We start from the raw sequence: 18,786 nt of genomic DNA on the forward strand, positions 1-18,786 counted from the left end.
GGAGAGAGACACACATGGAGAGAAACACATGGAGAGAGACACACACACACGGAGAGAGACACACACACACGGAGAGAGACACACACACACGGAGAGAGACACACACACACGGAGAGAGACACACACACACGGAGAGGGACACACACACACGGAGAGAGACACACACACACAGAGAGAGACACACACGGAGAGACACACACACGGAGAGAGACACACACACACGGAGAGAGACACACACACACACGGAGAGAGACACACACACACGGAGAGAGACACACACACGGAGAGAGACACACACACACGGAGAGAGACACACACACACGGAGAGAGACACACACACACGGAGAGAGACACACACACACACAGAGAGACACACACACGGAGAGACACACACACACGGAGAGAGACACACACACACGAAGAGAGAGACACATATGGAGAGAGACACACACACACACGAAGAGAGAGACACACACACACGAAGAGAGAGACACACACACACACACGGAGAGAGACACACTCACGGAGAGAGACACACACACGGAGAGAGACACACTCACGGAGAGAGACACACACACGGAGAGAGACACACACATGGAGAGAGACACACATGGAGAGAGAGACACATGGAGAGAGAGACACATGGAGAGAGAGAGACACACATGGAGAGAGACACACATGGAGAGAGACACACATGGAGAGAGAGACACATGGAGAGAGAGACACATGGAGAGAGAGAGACACACATGGAGAGAGACACACATGGAGAGAGAGACACATGGAGAGAGAGACACATGGAGAGAGAGAGACACACATGGAGAGAGAGAGAGACACATGGAGAGAGAGAGACACATGGAGAGAGAGAGACACATGGAGAGAGAGAGACACACATGGAGAGAGACACACATGGAGAGAGACACACATGGAGAGAGACACACACATGGAGAGAGAGAGACACATGGAGAGAGAGAGACACACATGGAGAGAGAGAGACACATGGAGAGAGAGACACACATGGAGAGAGAGAGACACACGTAGAGAGAGAGACACACGTAGAGAGAGAGACACACGTAGAGAGAGAGACACACGGAGAGAGAGAGACACACACGGAGAGAGAGAGACACACATGGAGAGAGAGACACACACATGGAGAGAGAGACACACACATGGAGAGAGATAGACACACATGAGAGAGAGAGACACATATGGAGAGAGAGAGACACATATGGAGAGAGAGAGACACATATGGAGAGAGAGAGACTCACATGGAGAGAGAGAGACACACATGGAGAGAGAGACACACATGGAGAGAGAGAGACACACATGGAGAGAGAGAGACACACATGGAGAGACACACATAGAGAGACACACAGATGGAGAGAGACACATTTAAATAGTGTCTAGTATGATGATGACTTGTTCTCCTCTGTGACTGCAGATAGATGAGGCCAATGCGTTTGGTAACACAGCTCTGCACTTGGCCTGTTTCAACGGTCAGGATGCTGTGGTCAGTGAACTGATAGACTACGGGGCTAACGTCAGCCAGCCCAACAACAAGGGTTTCACCCCCCTACACTTCGCTGCAGCCTCCACCCACGGAGCTCTCTGTCTAGAGTTCCTGGTCAACAACGGGGCTGACGTCAACGTCCAGGTGAGGGTAGTGCCTAAGAGTGGTGAGAGAATGAATGGTCTCACTGAGTTTCTCTGGATCACTGTTTCTGTATTAGACTGTTCATTCTAGAATTCAGCCCGCTGGTCTATGATGTCACTCCCATCTTTGTTCTCTGTTTCTCTCTCAGAGTCGGGATGGGAAGAGCCCCCTCCACATGACAGCGGTCCACGGCCGCTTCACTCGCTCCCAGACACTCATCCAGAATGGTAAGACCTGTGTGTGTGTACAGTGTGTACAGTGTGTGTGTGAGTCTGAGTTCACTAGTCTTACTGTACTGTAGGTGGGGAGATTGACAGTGTGGACAAGGAAGGAAACACTCCTCTTCACATCGCTGCTCGCTATGGTCACGAGCTCCTCATTAACACACTCATCACCAGCGGAGCTGACTGCACAAGGTGTGTGTGTGTGTGTGTGTGTGTGTGTGTGTGTGTGTGTGTGTGTGTGTGTGTGTGTGTGGGATGGATGTTTGGATCCCTTTCCTTTCACTTGTTTTATTGTAGTATAGAGGTAGAGTATGACTTTATAGTAAAGACCTCTCTGTCTGTCTGTCTCTCTGTCTCTATGTCTCTGTCTGCAGACGAGGGGTCCATGGTATGTTTCCTCTGCACCTGGCTGCTATGAACGCCCACTCAGACTGCTGCCAGAAGCTGCTCTCTTCAGGTAACCCACCAGCACTAAGCCATTGGCTGCTCTCTTCAGGTAACCTACCAGCACTAAGCCATTGGCTGCTCTCTTCAGGTAACCTACCAGCACTAAGCCATTGGCTGCTCTCTACAGGTAACCCACCAGCACTAAGCCATTGGCTGCTCTCTTCAGGTAACCTACCAGCACCAAGCCATTGGCTGCTCTCTTCAGGTAACCTACCAGCACTAAGCCATTGGCTGCTCTCTACAGGTAACCTACCAGCACCAAGCCATTGGCTGCTCTCTTCAGGTAACCTACCAGCACCAAGCCATTGGCTGCTCTCTTCAGGTAACCTACCAGCACTAAGCCATTGGCTGCTCTCTTCAGGTAACCTACCAGCGCCAAGCCATTGGCTGCTCTCTTCAGGTAACCTACCAGCACTAAGCCATTGGCTGCTCTCTACAGGTAACCTACCAGCACCAAGCCATTGGCTGCTCTCTTTAGGTAACCTACCAGCACTAAGCCATTGGCTGCTCTCTTCAGGTAACCTACCAGCACCAAGCCATTGGCTGCTCTCTTCAGGTAACCTACCAGCACCAAGCCATTGGCTGCTCTCTTCAGGTAACCTACCAGCACTAAGCCATTGGCTGCTCTCTTTAGGTAACCTACCAGCACTAAGCCATTGGCTGCTCTCTTTAGGTAACCTACCAGCACTAAGCCATTGGCTGCTCTCTTCAGGTAACCTACCAGCACTAAGCCATTGGCTGCTCTCTTCAGGTAACCTACCAGCACTAAGCCATTGGCTGCTCTCTTCAGGTAACCTACCAGCACTAAGCCATTGGCTGCTCTCTTTAGGTAACCTACCAGCACTAAGCCATTGGCTGCTCTCTTCAGGTAACCTACCAGCACTAAGCCATTGGCTGCTCTCTTTAGGTAACCTACCAGCACTAAGCCATTGGCTGCTCTCTTCAGGTAACCTACCAGCACTAAGCCATTGGCTGCTCTCTTCAGGTAACCTACCAGCACTAAGCCATTGGCTGCTCTCTTCAGGTAACCTACCAGCACCAAGCCATTGGCTGCTCTCTTCAGGTAACCTACCAGCACTAAGCCATTGGCTGCTCTCTTCAGGTAACCTACCAGCACCAAGCAATTGGCTGCTCTCTTCAGGTAACCTACCAGCACTAAGCCATTGGCTGCTCTCTTCAGGTAACCTACCAGCACCAATCCATTGGCTGCTCTCTTCAGGTAACCTACCAGCACTAAGCCATTGGCTGCTCTCTTCAGGTAACCTACCAGCACCAAGCCATTGGCTGTGTGTACTCTTAAAAAACACTGTACTTTATAAGTTCTCTTAGTTTGGCTGGAGAACAGGAATGTCTTATTGCTGCTTCCCAATCCTACATTCCTCTGCAGGGGGAACTATTCAGCCTTGGTCAGATTGGAGTCACATTGTTCCTCCAACAGCAATACAAGGCAATGGGCCTACATACATAGACAGGCAAGTGGCCTGCAGTGCATACACTGATAAAGCACGAGCCTGGTTACTCATTGCTAGCTGTCTCCCTGCAGACTAGAATATATCCGGTCCCGTGTGGCTCAGTTGGTAGAGCATGGTGTTTGCAACGCCAGGGTTGTCGGTTTGATTCCCACGGGGGACCAGTACGGAGAAAAACAATGTATGAAATGTATGCATTCACTACTGTAAGTCGCTCTGGATAAGAGCGTCTGCTAAATGACTAAAATGTAAATATATCTGAGTGACTGCTGCTGTTGAAATCAGAGCGCTGATTGTTTGATACATACTGGCAAACTTCCATGGAGAGACCATTTTGGCTCCAGTCTGGAAGTCTCATGCTCTGTTTGATAGGAGCCGCGCAGTTTCACTTGACTGTGTGGTCAGACCCATAGGGCCGGGGGGCACTGAGCTCTGTGAGGGATTTGAGGATTCTGCTGTAGGAAAGCAACAAAGGAAGGTCTTTGATACTGAGTGATTTATTTGTGCTGAGGAGATAGCCGGCTTGAACCACAGTATTAGAGGGGTGGTTTGAGGGCAATATTCATAGCCTTCAGTATCCATGGTTGTTAACTCCTCCTCATCCTCCCCCTTTAATGACCGGAATGGTTTGACCCAGCGTACTGCGGTTCTAGGCATAGGACCAAAGTGTGACAGCGTGATGGGATACAAATAGAACAGTCTTTAACTCTACAGTGTTTTCCTCTTCCTCTGTCTTGTGTGCTTTCAGAGTATAAGTACTTATAGAAGTAGAGTATTCGACTATCTCAGCATGTGTTCTAGCCTGCCTGTCTCTCACCTTACCTCACCTTGTAACCCCTGGACTCATTCTCCACTTCCCCGTCCCCTGTGTCTCTCCCTCTCTCTTTCACTGTCCTCCCTGCTATGTGGCTGTTTGTTGCCTCCCTCCCTCGCTGCGTACATCGGCCCCTGTAGGAAGGAGGTATAGCGTAATGTGTTCCCTCAGTAACGTCCCCTCGTCCTCGGCCTTGTCTGCAGGCTTCCAGATCGACACCCCTGATGCACTGGGGAGGACCTGCCTGCACGCTGCCGCCGCCGGAGGGTGAGTCTCTCTCTGTGTGTGTGTGTGTGTGTGTGTGTGTGTGTGTGTGTGTGTGTGTGTGTGTGTCTGATGAAAGTAAGAGAAATACCCACACACTGTTTTGTATGTTCCTGTGTAGTTTATTTCAACATTTCTGTCAGAAGGGCTTCATCAGGTGTCTGTTGGTGTCTGTGTATTTCTCTTTCTGGCACTGCACTCTTCAAAACCCAATTTGTCATGATTCTAAAAGTGCTCTCTCTCCCCCTGTCTCGTTCTGCAGTAATGTGGAGTGTGTGAAGTTGCTTCTGAGCAGCGATGGGGACCACAACCGGAGGGACAAGTGTGGCAGGTGAGTTCTCTTAGAGGGCAGGTAGAAGGGTGGGCAGGTCTGAAGTAAGGGCAGATGAACAGGGCCTTAGTGGGACAGTGAAGTGATGTGTATAGATGATGTTGAAAACTGGTTCTAACTGGGAACTAAAAGGAGTTCCTCTCTCCAGTTCCTGTGTAGGTGTGTTTGTGTGGCCAGAGCAATTTCCCCTCAACTCTGACTCAACATTTGATCAAATCAAAGTTTATTGGTCGCGTACACAGATGAGCAGGTGCTATGGCAGGTGCAGCGAAATGCTTATGTTACTAGCTCCAACAGAACATTAGAATGTCTCGCAAATACACAAATCATAGAAGAAATCTAAACAATCAAAGTAGATATATTAGTGAGCATGTGTGAGAATACAGAATATAAATATGTGCTGTGTGTAGACAGTATGTCAGTATTTCATCATACTAATATTGAGTTGCAACCCCCCCCTTTGCCCTCAGAACAGCCTCAATTCGTTGGGGCATGGACTCTACAAGATGTCTAAAGTGTTCCACAGGGATGCTGGCCCATGTTGACTCCAATGATTCCCACAGTTGTGTCAAGTTGGCTGGATGTTCTTTGGGTGGTGGATCATTCTTGATACACAAGGGAAACTGTTGCGTGTGAAAAACCCAGCAGCGTTGCAGTTCTTGACACAAACCGGTGCACCTGTCACCTACTACCATACCCTGTTCAAAGGCACTTAAATATGTTGCCTTACCCATTCACCCTCTGAATGACACACATACACAATCCATGTCTCAATTGTCTCAAGGCTTAAAAATCCTTCTTTAACCCGTCTCCTCCCCTTCATCTACACTGATTGATTGAAGTGGATTTAACAAGTGACATCAATAAAGGATCATAGCTTTCAGCTGGATTCACCTGGTCAGTCTATGTCATGGAAAGAGCAGGCGTTCTTAAAGCTGCAATATCAAATCACTGTGGATGTACCTTTTTGGACGACCCAACCAAATTCATATAGAAAATGGAGTAATAGATCTGTCATTCTCATTGAAAGCAAGTCTAAGAAGCGGTAGATCTGTTCTATGTGCGCTCTTTCCCATTTTTGTTTTTTCAGTTTTTAACTTTCAGTTTTTAACTTTCAGTTTTGTTCACCAGCTTCAAACAGCTGATAATACATTACTGTTGGTTATGGAAAATATATTTCACAGCGGTTTAGATGGTACAATGATTCTCACAAATATACTTGCTTGTTTTGTCACATAATTTCAGTTTATGCAAACTATTAGAATGTAGGAACCAGGAAATGGCGGAACGATTTCTGCATAGTGCATCTTTAATGTTTTGTATACTCCGTGTAAATACACAGTGAGTAAACAACGGTATATAAACAGAATATGAGGTGACCAGTGTTTAATGGCTCTATAGTAGGGCTGGGAATTGCCAGGGACATCACGATAGAATATTATCACTGTACTTATGTGCCGATGCGATATGTATTGCGATTCGATACAAGGATTTTATTGCGATTTGATGTTCCAAACATATTGCTCACTGTATGTCTGCTGTAGACAGACGAGAGAGAGCCATAATAAAAACACATTTTGATCAGTCATGGAAATAAAAGTGCTGAAACATTGGCTCACTATTTAAAAAGAAGATGGAGAACAAGCTATAGGATGAAAAATACCGGAGATACTTAGAGTCAAAGTATCGATATAATATCGTCCAAAATAATATTGCAATATTTAACTATTGATTTCACCCCCCCCATTACTACTTGATATGCATGGGGCATTAGTCTCAAGGTGCAGGCCTGAGTACCGGCCAGGTAGCCGGCTAGTGAAGGCTGTCAAACAGTCTGATGGCCTGGAGATAGAAGCTGTTTAACAGTCTGATGGCCTGGGGATAGAAGCTGTTTATCAGTCTGATGTCCTGGGGATAGAAGCTGTTTAACAGTCTGATGTCCTGGGGATAGAAGCTGTTTAACAGTCTGATGGCCTGGGGATAGAAGCTGTTTAACAGTCTGATGGCCTGGGGATAGAAGCTGTTTAACAGTCTGATGGTCTGGGGATAGAAGCTGTTTAACAGTCTGATGGCCTGGGGATAGAAGCTGTTTAACAGTCTGATGGCCTGGGGGATAGAAGCTGTTTAACAGTCTGATGGCCTGGGGATAGAAGCTGTTTAACAGTCTGATGTCCTGGGGATAGAAGCTGTTTATCAGTCTGATGGCCTGGGGATAGAAGCTGTTTAACAGTCTGATGGTCTGGGGATAGAAGCTGTTTAACAGTCTGATGGCCTGGGGATAGAAGCTGTTTAACAGTCTGATGGCCTGGGGATAGAAGCTGTTTAACAGTCTGATGGCCTGGGGATAGAAGCTGTTTAACAGTCTGATGGCCTGGGGATAGAAGCTGTTTATCAGTCTGATGGCCTGGGGATAGAAGCTGTTTAACAGTCTGATGGCCTGGGGATAGAAGCTGTTTAACAGTCTGATGGTCTGGGGATAGAAGCTGTTTATCAGTCTGATGTCCTGGGGATAGAAGCTGTTTAACAGTCTGATGGCCTGGGGATAGAAGCTGTTTAACAGTCTGATGTCCTGGGGATAGAAGCTGTTTATCAGTCTGATGGCCTGGGGATAGAAGCTGTTTAACAGTCTGATGGCCTGGGGATAGAAGCTGTTTAACAGTCTGATGGCCTGGGGATAGAAGCTGTTTAACAGTCTGATGGCCTGGGGATAGAAGCTGTTTAACAGTCTGATGTCCTGGGGATAGAAGCTGTTTAACAGTCTGATGGTCTGGGGATAGAAGCTGTTTAACAGTCTGATGGTCTGGGGATAGAAGCTGTTTAACAGTCTGATGGCCTGGGGATAGAAGCTGTTTAACAGTCTGATGTCCTGGGGATAGAAGCTGTTTATCAGTCTGATGGTCTGGGGATAGAAGCTGTTTATCAGTCTGATGTCCTGGGGATAGAAGCTGTTTAACAGTCTGATGGCCTGGGGATAGAAGCTGTTTATCAGTCTGATGTCCTGGGGATAGAAGCTGTTTAACAGTCTGATGGCCTGGGGATAGAAGCTGTTTAACAGTCTGATGGTCTGGGGATAGAAGCTGTTTAACAGTCTGATGGTCTGGGGATAGAAGCTGTTTAACAGTCTGATGGCCTGGGGGATAGAAGCTGTTTAACAGTCTGATGGCCTGGGGATAGAAGCTGTTTAACAGTCTGATGGCCTGGGGATAGAAGCTGTTTAACAGTCTGATGTCCTGGGGATAGAAGCTGTTTAACAGTCTGATGTCCTGGGGATAGAAGCTGTTTATCAGTCTGATGGCCTGGGGATAGAAGCTGTTTAACAGTCTGATGGCCTGGGGATAGAAGCTGTTTAACAGTCTGATGGCCTGGGGATAGAAGCTGTTTAACAGTCTGATGGTCTGGGGATAGAAGCTGTTTAACAGTCTGATGGCCTGGGGATAGAAGCTGTTTAACAGTCTGATGGCCTGGGGATAGAAGCTGTTTAACAGTCTGATGGCCTGGGGATAGAAGCTGTTTAACAGTCTGATGGCCTGGGGATAGAAGCTGTTTAACAGTCTGATGGCCTGGGGATAGAAGCTGTTTAACAGTCTGATGGCCTGGGGATAGAAGCTGTTTAACAGTCTGATGGTCTGGGGATAGAAGCTGTTTAACAGTCTGGTGGCCTGGGGATAGAAGCTGTTTAACAGTCTGATGGTCTGGGGATAGAAGCTGTTTAACAGTCTGATGGCCTGGGGGATAGAAGCTGTTTAACAGTCTGATGGCCTGGAGATAGAAGCTGTTTAACAGTCTGATGGTCTGGGGATAGAAGCTGTTTAACAGTCTGATGGTCTGGGGATAGAAGCTGTTTAACAGTCTGATGGCCTGGGGATAGAAGCTGTTTAACAGTCTGATGGTCTGGGGATAGAAGCTGTTTAACAGTCTGGTGGCCTGGGGATAGAAGCTGTTTAACAGTCTGATGGCCTGGGGATAGAAGCTGTTTAACAGTCTGATGGCCTGGGGATAGAAGCTGTTTAACAGTCTGATGGCCTGGGGATAGAAGCTGTTTAACAGTCTGATGGCCTGGGGATAGAAGCTGTTTAACAGTCTGATGGCCTGGGGATAGAAGCTGTTTAACAGTCTGATGGCCTGGGGATAGAAGCTGTTTAACAGTCTGATGGCCTGGGGATAGAAGCTGTTTAACAGTCTGATGGCCTGGGGATAGAAGCTGTTTAACAGTCTGATGGCTGTCAAACAGCTGTCAAACAGTCCTCATTTTTTTGGACTCCATTAAGTGTGTGTGACTCAACTCAATGTGCTAGCGTATAACACTGTCCTTCTGTGTGTGTTTGTGTCTCTCTGTGTGTCTCTCCCTCTCCAGGACCTCTCTCCACTATGCTGCAGCCAGTCGGCACTGCCAGTGCCTGGAGACCCTGGTGTCGTGTGGGACCTGCATTAATGCCACTGACCAGTGGGGGCGCTCTGCTCTGCACTATGCTGCTGCCTCCGACCTGGACAGAAGGTGAGCTTCACTGATCAGACTTAGGGACGAATCCTAACTTCCACTTAAGATTTCAATTTCGATATAGTCATGCATTGATGTAAATGGGAGACTAAGTGAAAATGTTACTTAAATGGAAGTTAGGATTCGTTCCATAGTGACCATACATTGATGATACCATTAGGACCTGTGACTCATGTTACAGTTTGATATATAATAAACTCATGTAAATTCAGTTATCGGTCAGAGGTTAAAGACCACAATATTGAGCTGGTTCCTATATGCTGCTAACTATAATATGTAAGCAAAAGACTAACGGACAGTCAGGCCACTGAGGCCAAGTAAAACTAGCTGTGTGGTGTTTGGTGGTGACCATAGAGATCCTGTTAAATTGTTAGAGGGGCTATGTCCCTACAACCTTCAACTTTCCAGAATCGTTTGAAATTGGCAGCCATATTGGTCAGGGAGAAATCCAAACCAGTCTAATGGAATTTGTTTATTTATTTATTTTATTTCACCTTTATTTAACCAGGTTGTCCAGTAGAGAACAAGTTCTCATTTACAACTGCGACCTGGCCAAGATAAAGCAAAGCAGTGCGACAAAAACAACAACACAGAGTTACACATGAGATAAACAATCGTACAGTCAATAACACAATAGTCAAATCTGTGTACAGTGTGTGCAAATGAAGTAAGGAGGTAAGGCAATAAATAGGCCAATAGTGGCGAAGTAATTACAGTTTATCAATTTACACTGGAGTGATATGTGCAGATGGGGATGTGCAGATAGAAATACTGGTGTGCAAAAGAGAAGAAAAACTATAACAAATATGGGGATGAGGTAGGAAGTTGGTTTGATGGGCTATTTACAGATGGGCTGTACAGCTGCAGCGATCGGTAAGCTGCTCTGTCAGCTGACGCTTAAAGTTAGTGAGGGAGATATAAGTCTCCAACTTCAGTGATTTTTGCAATTCGTTTCCAGTCATTGGCAGCAGAGAACTGGAAGGAAAGGCGGCCAAAGCAGTTGTTGGTTTTGTGAGATGACCAGTGAGATATACCTGCTGGAGCGCGTGCTACGGGTGGGTATTGCTATGGTGACCAGTGAGCTGAGATAAGGCGGAGCTTTACCTAGCAAAGACTTATAGATGACTTGATCTAAAATATTGTCACATAATTATAAATACAGTTAATATGGGTTTTATACACATTTTCTGTATAAATAGCTTCTAAAATATATGTAAACTGACCATAACTGTCAAAATGTTGTGTTTTCTTGGAAAGCTGTGAGTGCTATTATATGATGCAAATTCAGAGATACCTGAGGTAATTCTGAGGTGCTGGTTGAATAGGTGTCTAGATGTTCGGCAGCAGACTGTGTTCACACCCCTGATTGGTTCCATTCCAGGAAATTCAGAGAAGCACTGCTGGAGACGCTAGATGACCCTGAATACCCCCCTGAATAATCAGATGGAAAGGGTTTGGGGAGGGTTTCCCTGGGGCCCCCATTGAGGATGTCTTAATCGTTCTCTGTTGTGTGTCTTGTGTTGTGTAGGCGACGTCAGGCTCTGGAGCCAGAGAGTGAAGGGGTGCAGGCGGAGAAGGAGAAGGAGGCTGCACTGTGAGTATACGCTTTTATTTCTAGGAGTATTACTGCCTCTATCTGGGCATACAGGTAGTCAGTCAGCACAGATTATGGCTCAGTGCAAACCGTGCCTATGCTTCTGACTGTTTGAGAAAGTCCCTCTTCTTTCTCTCTCTTTCTTTCTCTCTCTTTCTCTCTCTACTCTGTGCATACAGACCAGTTCAGACAGACAATATCTTCTGTCATTGTCTCTCTCGCTCATCTTGTTGGAATAACCATTGCGTATGTCAAATCAAATCAAAGTTTATTTGTCACGTGCGCTGAATACAACAGGTGTAGACCTTACAGTGAAATGCTTACTTACAGGCTCTAACCAATAGTGCAAAAAAGGTATTAGGTGAACAATAGGTAGGTAAAGAAATAAAACAACAGTAAAAAGACAGGCTATATACAGTAGAGAGGCTATAAAAGTAGCGAGGCTACATACAGACACCGGTTAGTCAGGCTGATTGAGGTAGTATGTACATGTAGATATGGTTAAAGTGACTATGCATATATGATAAACAGAGAGTAGCAGCAGCGTAAAAGAGGGGTTGGGGGGGGCACACAATGCAAATAGTGTCACGTCCTGACCAGTAAAAGGGGTTGTTTGTTATTGTAGTTTGGTCAGGGTGTGGCAGGGGGTGCTTGTTCAGTGTGTTTCGGGGTTTATGTTCTATGTTTTCTATTTCTATGTGGTTTTTCTATTTTTTCTATGTCTGTTAGTTTTGTCAATGACCTCCAATCAGAGTCAGCTGTTTGTTGTTATCTCTGATTGGAGACCATATTTAGTTGTGTGTGTTTTCACTTGGTTTTGTGGGTAGTTGTTTCCTGTTTAGTCTGTGCACCTTACGGGACTGTTTTCGTCGTTTGTTTTGTGTAAGTGTTTTTTTCCTTCTAATAAAAAGAAGATGATAAATATACCCGCTGCATTTTGGTCTGCCTACAACGACGCTTGTTACAGAACCACCCACCAAAGAAGGACCAAGCAGCGAAGGAAGGAGCAGCAGGAAAGCTATTTGGAGTCGTGGACATGGGAGAGGATATTAGATGGTAAAGGACCATGGCACCAGGCTGGGGAGTACAAGCGTCCGAAGGAGGAGCTGGAGGCAGCTAAGGCAGAACGACGGAGGTATGAGGCATTATATCCTCCATTTCAGGAGGAGAGGAGGCAGCCCCAAAAATGTTTTGGGGGGGGCACACGGGTAGTTTGGCTAGGCCAGGGGTGAGCCCTGAGCCAACTCCCCGTGCTTACCGTGGGGAGCCAGTCCAGGAATCAAGCGAGGAGCTCGACGTGAGATTCCGGAGAGAGGTACTGGCGGAAAGGGCATGAAGGGGCACCTGTGTTTATTATGGGGAGCGACGGATCAAGCAAGCACCATGTTATGCAGAGATAGGCACGGTATCGCCAGTGCACAGCTACAGTCCAGTGCGCTTGGTGAAAGATCCTCACAGGTGTCATGTTAGAGCCAGCATCGAGCCAGGACCAGTGATGCAAGTTGCAAGCATCAGACCGCCGGTGAGGGTTCATGGCCCAGTGTATCCTGTTCCTGCTCCTCGCACTAGCCTTGAAGTGCGTGTTACTAGGCTGGCGCCTCCAAAACCAGCCCCAAGCATCAGGCCTATAGTGCGCCTGCTCAGTCCAGTACGTCCTGTTCCTGCTCCTCGCACTAGTTCTGTGGTGCGTGTCACTAGTCTGGCGCCTCCAAAGCCAGCCCCACGCATCAGGCCTTTAATGCGCTGCCCAGTCCAGTACGTCCTGTTCCTGCTCCTCGCACTAGCCCTGAGGTGCGTGTCAATAGTCTGGCGCCTCCAAAGCCAGCCCCACGCACCAGGCCTTTAGTGCGCCTGCCCAGTCCAGTACGTCCTGTTCCTGCTCCTCGCACTAGCCCTGAGGTGCGTGTCACTAGTCTGGCGCCTCCAAAGCCAGCCCCACGCATCAGGCCTTCAGTGCGCAGTCCCCGTCCAGAGCTTCCGGCGACAGTGCCCCGTCCAGAACTTCCGGTGACAGTGCCCCGTCCAGAGCTTCCGGCGACAGTTCCCCGTCCAGAGCTTCCGGCGACAGTTCCCCGTCCAGAGCTTCCGGCGACAGTTCCCCGTCCAGAGCTTCCGGCGACAGTTCCCCACCCAGAGCTTCCGGCGACAGTTCCCCGTCCAGAGCTTCCGGCGACAGTGCCCCGTCCAGAGCTTCCGGCGACAGTGCCCCGTCCAGAGCTTCCGGCAACAGTGCCCCGTCCAGAGTTTCCGGCGACAGTGCCCCGTCCAGAGCTTCCGGCGACAGTGCCGCGTCCAGAGCTTCCGGCGACAGTGCCGCGTCCAGAGCTTCCCGCGACAGTGCCGCGTCCAGAGCTTCCGGCGACAGTGGTCCAGTGCTTCCGGCGACGTCCTACAGTCCGGAGACGGCGGAGACGGCCCACAGTCCGGAGCCTGCGGAGACGCTCCTCAGCCCGAGGTCTCCAGCGACGCACCTCAGCTCAGAGCCTTCAGCAGTGGTCTACAGCCCTGAGCCTTCAGCGGGGGTGGGCAGATTAGAATGGGGACTAAGGCCGGAGCCTGAGCCACCTTCGTAGTTGGAGGTTTGGGGGGGGGTGTAGCACGGGAGCCGTCGGTGACAGTGGCCGCCCTCCCTTATTATTTTTGTGGGGGTTTTTGTCTTTCGGTGCATCCGGGGTCTGCACCTTTGGGGGGGGGGTACTGTCACGTCCTGACCAGTAAAATGGGTTGTTTGTTATTGTAGTTTGGTCAGGGTGTGGCAGGGGGTGTTTGTTTAGTGTGTTTCGTGGTTTTTGGTTTGTTTTCTATTTCTATGTGGTTTTTCTATTTTTTCTATGTCTATGTTAGTTTTGTCAATGACCTCCAATCAGAGTCAGCTGTTTGTTGTTATCTCTGATTGGAGGCCATATTTAGTTGTGTGTGTTTTCACTTGTGTTTGTGGGTGGTTGTTTCCTGTTTAGTCTGTGCACCTTATGGGACTGTTTTCGTCTTTTGTTTTGTGTAAGTGTTTTTTTCCTTCTAATAAAAAGAAGATGATAAATATACCCTCTGCATTTTGGTCTGCCTACAACGACGCTTGTTACAATAGTCCAGGTAGCCATTTGATTACCTGTTCAGGAGTCTTATGGCTTGGGGGTAAAAACTGTTGAGAAGCCTTTTTGTCCTAGACTTGGCACTCCGGTACCGCTTGCCATGCGGTAGTAGAGAGAACAGTCTATGGCTGGGTTCTTTGACAATTTTTAGGGCCTTCCTCTGACACCGCCTGGTGTAGAGGTCCTGGATGGCAGGCAGCTTAGCCCCAGTGATGTACTGGGCCGTACGCACTACCCTCTGTAGTGCCTTGCGGTCAGAGGCCGAGCGATTGCCGTACCAGGCAGTGATGCAACCAGTCAGGATGCTCTCGATGTTGCAGCTGTAGAATCTTTTGAGGATCTCAGGACCCGTGCAAAATCTTTTTAGTTTCCCGAGGGGGAATAGGCTTTGTCGTGCCCTCTTCACGACTGTCTTGGTGTGTTTGGACCATTCTAGTTTGTTGTTGATGTGGACACCAAGGAACTTGAAGCTCTCAACCTGCTCCACTACAGCCCCGTCGATGAGAATGGGTGCGTGCTCGGTCCTCCTTTTCCTGTAGTCCACAATCATCTCCTTAGTCTTGGTTACGATTGGGGGATAGGTTGTTATTCTGGCACCACCCGGCCAGGTCTCTGACCTCCTCCCTATAGGCTGTCTCGTCGTTGTCGGTGATCAGGCCTACCACTGTTGTGTCGTCTGCAAACTTAATGATGGTGTTGGAGTCGTGCCTGGCCATGCAGTCGTGGGTGAACAGGGAATACAGGAGGGGACTGAGCACGCACCCCTGGGGAGCTCCAGTGTTGAGGATTAGCGTGGCAGATGTGTTGCTACCTACCCTCACCACCTAGGGGCGGCCCATCAGGAAGTCCAGGATCCATTTGCAGAGGGAGGTGTTTAGTCCCAGGATCCTTAGCTTAGTGATGAGCTTTGAGGGTACTATGGTGTTGAACGCTGAGCTGTAGTCAATGAATAGCATTCTCACATAAGTGTTCCTTTTGTCCAGGTGGGAAAGGGCAGTGTGGAGTGCAATGGAGATTGCATCATCTGTGGATCTGTTTGGGCGGTATGCAAATTGGAGTGGGTCTAGGGTTTCTGGGATAATGGTGTTAATGTGAGCCATTACCAACCTTTCAAAGCACTTCATGGCTACGGATGTGAGTGCTACGGGTCTGTAGTCATTTAGGCAGGTTGCCTTTGTGTTCTTGGGCACAGGGACTATGGTGGTCTGCTTGAAACATGTTGGTATGTCTATAAAACATCTCTTTCTCTCTCTCATATCCTCTCTGTCAGAGGCTTTTCATTTTTTAAGAACATATTGAAGTGTTTGTGCCTGACGATATTGTATGTTTTTGTAATAGATGTCTAGAATTCCTTTTGCAAAGTGGTGCTACTGCCTCTCTGAAGGATAAGCAGGGCTACAGTCCTGTCCACTATGCTGCAGCCTATGGCCACAGACACTGCCTGGAGCTGGTGAGTGTATGCACACGCATACACACACTTATGCTACATTTTCTATGCTACATGCTAGTCAACAATGCATCTGTGTGTAGAACTTCAACTTCAATTTCACAAGATACCATAAATACACACAGCTCACAAATACCACTTATGGAATTGAAATTATTTGTTTTGATGTAATCTGTGGTTGTGGTTTTAGCTGTTGGACAGAGACGAGAGTCACCAGGAGGACCCAGACTTTCTGGGTGCCAGGAGCCCCCTGCACCTCGCTGTGAGTCATTATCACATATCCACTCAAGCCATGCATTATTATATATCCACTCTAGCCATGCATTATTATATATCCACTCTAGCCATGCATTATTATATATCCACTCTAGCCATGCATTATTATATATCCACTCTAGCCATGCATTATTATATATCCACTCTAGCCATGCATTATTATATATCCACTCTAGCCATGCATTATTATATATCCACTCTAGCCATGTATTATAATTGGGTGAGCTTGTGACCTGAGCAGGAAAAACCTATAGATTTTATGGTCATGGCACGTGGTCAGAAAAAAACAGATAGCTAGCGTTATCATGTACAGAGCCTTCAGAAAGTATTCCTACCCCTTGACTTATTCCACATTTTGTTGTGTTAAAGCCTGAATTCAAAATGGATTAAATAAATAAAAATCTCCCCCATCTACACAAAATACCCCATAATGACAAAATGAAAATGTTTTTTTTTAATTTAGCAAATGTATTGAATATGAAATACAGAAATATGTAATTTACATACAGTGCATTGGGAAAGTATTCAGACCCCTTCCCTTTTTCCACATTTTGATTCGTTACAGCCTTATTCTAAAATTGATAACATAAATTTTTTTCTTCATCAATTTACACACAAAGCAAAAACAGTACCAACACGGTACCAACACGTTTCTGCAGCATTGAAGGTCCCCAAGAACACAGTGGCCTCCATCATTCTTAAATAGAAGAGGTTTGGAACCACCAAGACTCTTCTTAGAGCTGGCCGCCCAGCCAAACTGAGCAGTCGGGGGAGAAGGGCCTTGGTCGGAGAGGTGACCAAGAACCCAATGGTCACTCTGACAGAGCTCCTGAGTTCCTCTTTAGATTTGGGAGTACCTTCCAGAAGGACAACCATCTCTGCAGAACTCCACCAATCAGGCCTTTATGGTAGAGGCCTTTACGGAAGCCACTCCCTCAGTAAAAGACACATGACAGCCCACTTGGAGTTTGCCAAAAGGCACATAAAGACTCTCAGACCATGAGAAACAAGATTCTCTGGTCTGATGACACCAAGATGGAACTCTTTAGCCTGAATGCCAAGTGTCACATCTGGAAGAAACCTGGCACCATCCCTATGGTGAAGCATGGTGGTGGCAGCATCATGTTTTTAGTGGCAGGAACTGGAAGACTCGAGGGAAAGATGAACCGAGCAAAGTACAAAGAGATCCTTGATGAAAACCAGCTCCAGAGCGCTCAGGACCTCAGACTGGGGCGAAGGTTCATCTTCCAACTGGACAACGACCCTAAGCACACAGCCATGACAACTCAGGATTGGCTTCGGGACAAGTCTCTAAATGTCCTTGAGTGGCCCAGCCAGAGCCCAGACTTGAGTACAATCAAACATCTCTGGAGAGACCTGAAAATACAGTTGAAGTCAGAAGTTTACATACACTTAGGTTGGAGTCATTAAAACCCGTTTTTCAACCACTCCACAAATTTCTTGTTAACAAACTATAGTTTTGGCAAGTCAGTTAGGACATCTACTTTGTGCATGTAATTTTTCCAACAATTGTTTACAGACAGATTATTTCATTTATAATTCACTGTATCACAATTCCAGTGGGTGAGAAGTTTACATACACAAAGTTGACTGTGCCTTTAAACAGCTTGTAAAATGGAAGCTGTTTAAAGCAGACTGAACCAGGTATTCTTCTAGGATTTTCCTGTGCTTAGCTCTGTTTCTGGAATAGCATACCCATAACATGATGCAGCCACCACCATGCTTCAAAATATGAAGAGTGGTACTCAGTGACGTGTTTTGTTGGATTTGCCCCTAACATAATGCTTTGTATGCATAGTATAACGTTAATTTCTTTGCCACATTTTTTGCAGTTTTACTTTAGTGCCTTATTGCAAACAGGATGCATGTTTTGGAATATTTGTATTCTGTACAGGCTTCCTTCTTTTCACTCTGTCTTTTAGGTTAGTATTGTTAGTATCTTCAGTTTTCTCCTATCACATCCATTAAACTCAGTAACTGTTTTAAAGTGACCGTTGGCCTCATGGTGAAATCCCTGTGTGGTTTCCTTCCTGTCCGGCAACTGAGTTAGGAAGAATGTCTGTATCTTTGTAGTGACTGGGTGTATTGATACACCATCCAAATAGTTATTAATAACTTCACCATGCTCAAAAGAATATTCAGTGTCTGTTTTTTTGTTTTTCATCTACCAATAGGTGCCCTTCTTTGCGAGGCATTGGAAAACGTCACTGGTCTTTGTGGTTGAATCTGTGTTTAAAATGTACTGTTCGACTGAGGGACTTTACAGATTATTATATATGTGGGGTACAGAGATTAGGTAGTCATTCAAAGGTCATGTTAAACACTATTGTTGCACACAGAGTGTGTCCATGCAACTTAATAAGCACATTTTTACTCGTTAACTTATTTATGCTTGCTATAATATTTCATCTGTTCATTTCCAAAAACATAATTCCACTTTGGCGTTATGGGTTATTGTGTGTAGGCCAGTGATACATCTACATTTAATCCATTTTAAATTCAGGCTGTAACACAACAAAATGTGGAAAATGTCAAGGGGTGTGAATACTTTCTGAAGGCAGCCATATATACATTACCACACATACACACACACAGAGTATACATAAACCGTAATGTCTTTGAATACCAACAGCTGGAATGTGTGTAATGTGTGTGTCTGTC

At 46.8% G+C, this 18,786-nt stretch overlaps 1 protein-coding gene across 5 annotated transcripts in view; it reads left to right on the plus strand.

The window, feature by feature from the left end:
• Positions 1 to 18,786, plus strand: part of LOC115155585 (serine/threonine-protein phosphatase 6 regulatory ankyrin repeat subunit B) — a 53,873-nt gene that overhangs the window by 25,520 nt on the left and 9,567 nt on the right. For 4 of the 5 annotated variants that reach the window (XM_029702319.1, XM_029702317.1, XM_029702320.1 and 1 more), the window contains 10 exons: positions 1,439 to 1,651; positions 1,800 to 1,878; positions 1,953 to 2,067; positions 2,250 to 2,332; positions 4,746 to 4,872; positions 5,132 to 5,200; positions 9,555 to 9,695; positions 11,227 to 11,292; positions 15,720 to 15,831; positions 16,019 to 16,090. In XM_029702319.1, coding sequence (XP_029558179.1) covers positions 1,439 to 1,651; positions 1,800 to 1,878; positions 1,953 to 2,067; positions 2,250 to 2,332; positions 4,746 to 4,872; positions 5,132 to 5,200; positions 9,555 to 9,695; positions 11,227 to 11,292; positions 15,720 to 15,831; positions 16,019 to 16,090 — 1,077 coding nt within the window. The remainder of the gene's footprint in view (positions 1 to 1,438; positions 1,652 to 1,799; positions 1,879 to 1,952; positions 2,068 to 2,249; positions 2,333 to 4,745; positions 4,873 to 5,131; positions 5,201 to 9,554; positions 9,696 to 11,226; positions 11,293 to 15,719; positions 15,832 to 16,018; positions 16,091 to 18,786) is intronic. The other variant, XM_029702318.1, reaches the window with a different exon arrangement.

Source organism: Salmo trutta, chromosome 20, assembly GCF_901001165.1.
Source record: "Salmo trutta chromosome 20, fSalTru1.1, whole genome shotgun sequence".
Classification (NCBI taxonomy): Eukaryota; Metazoa; Chordata; class Actinopteri; order Salmoniformes; family Salmonidae; genus Salmo; species Salmo trutta.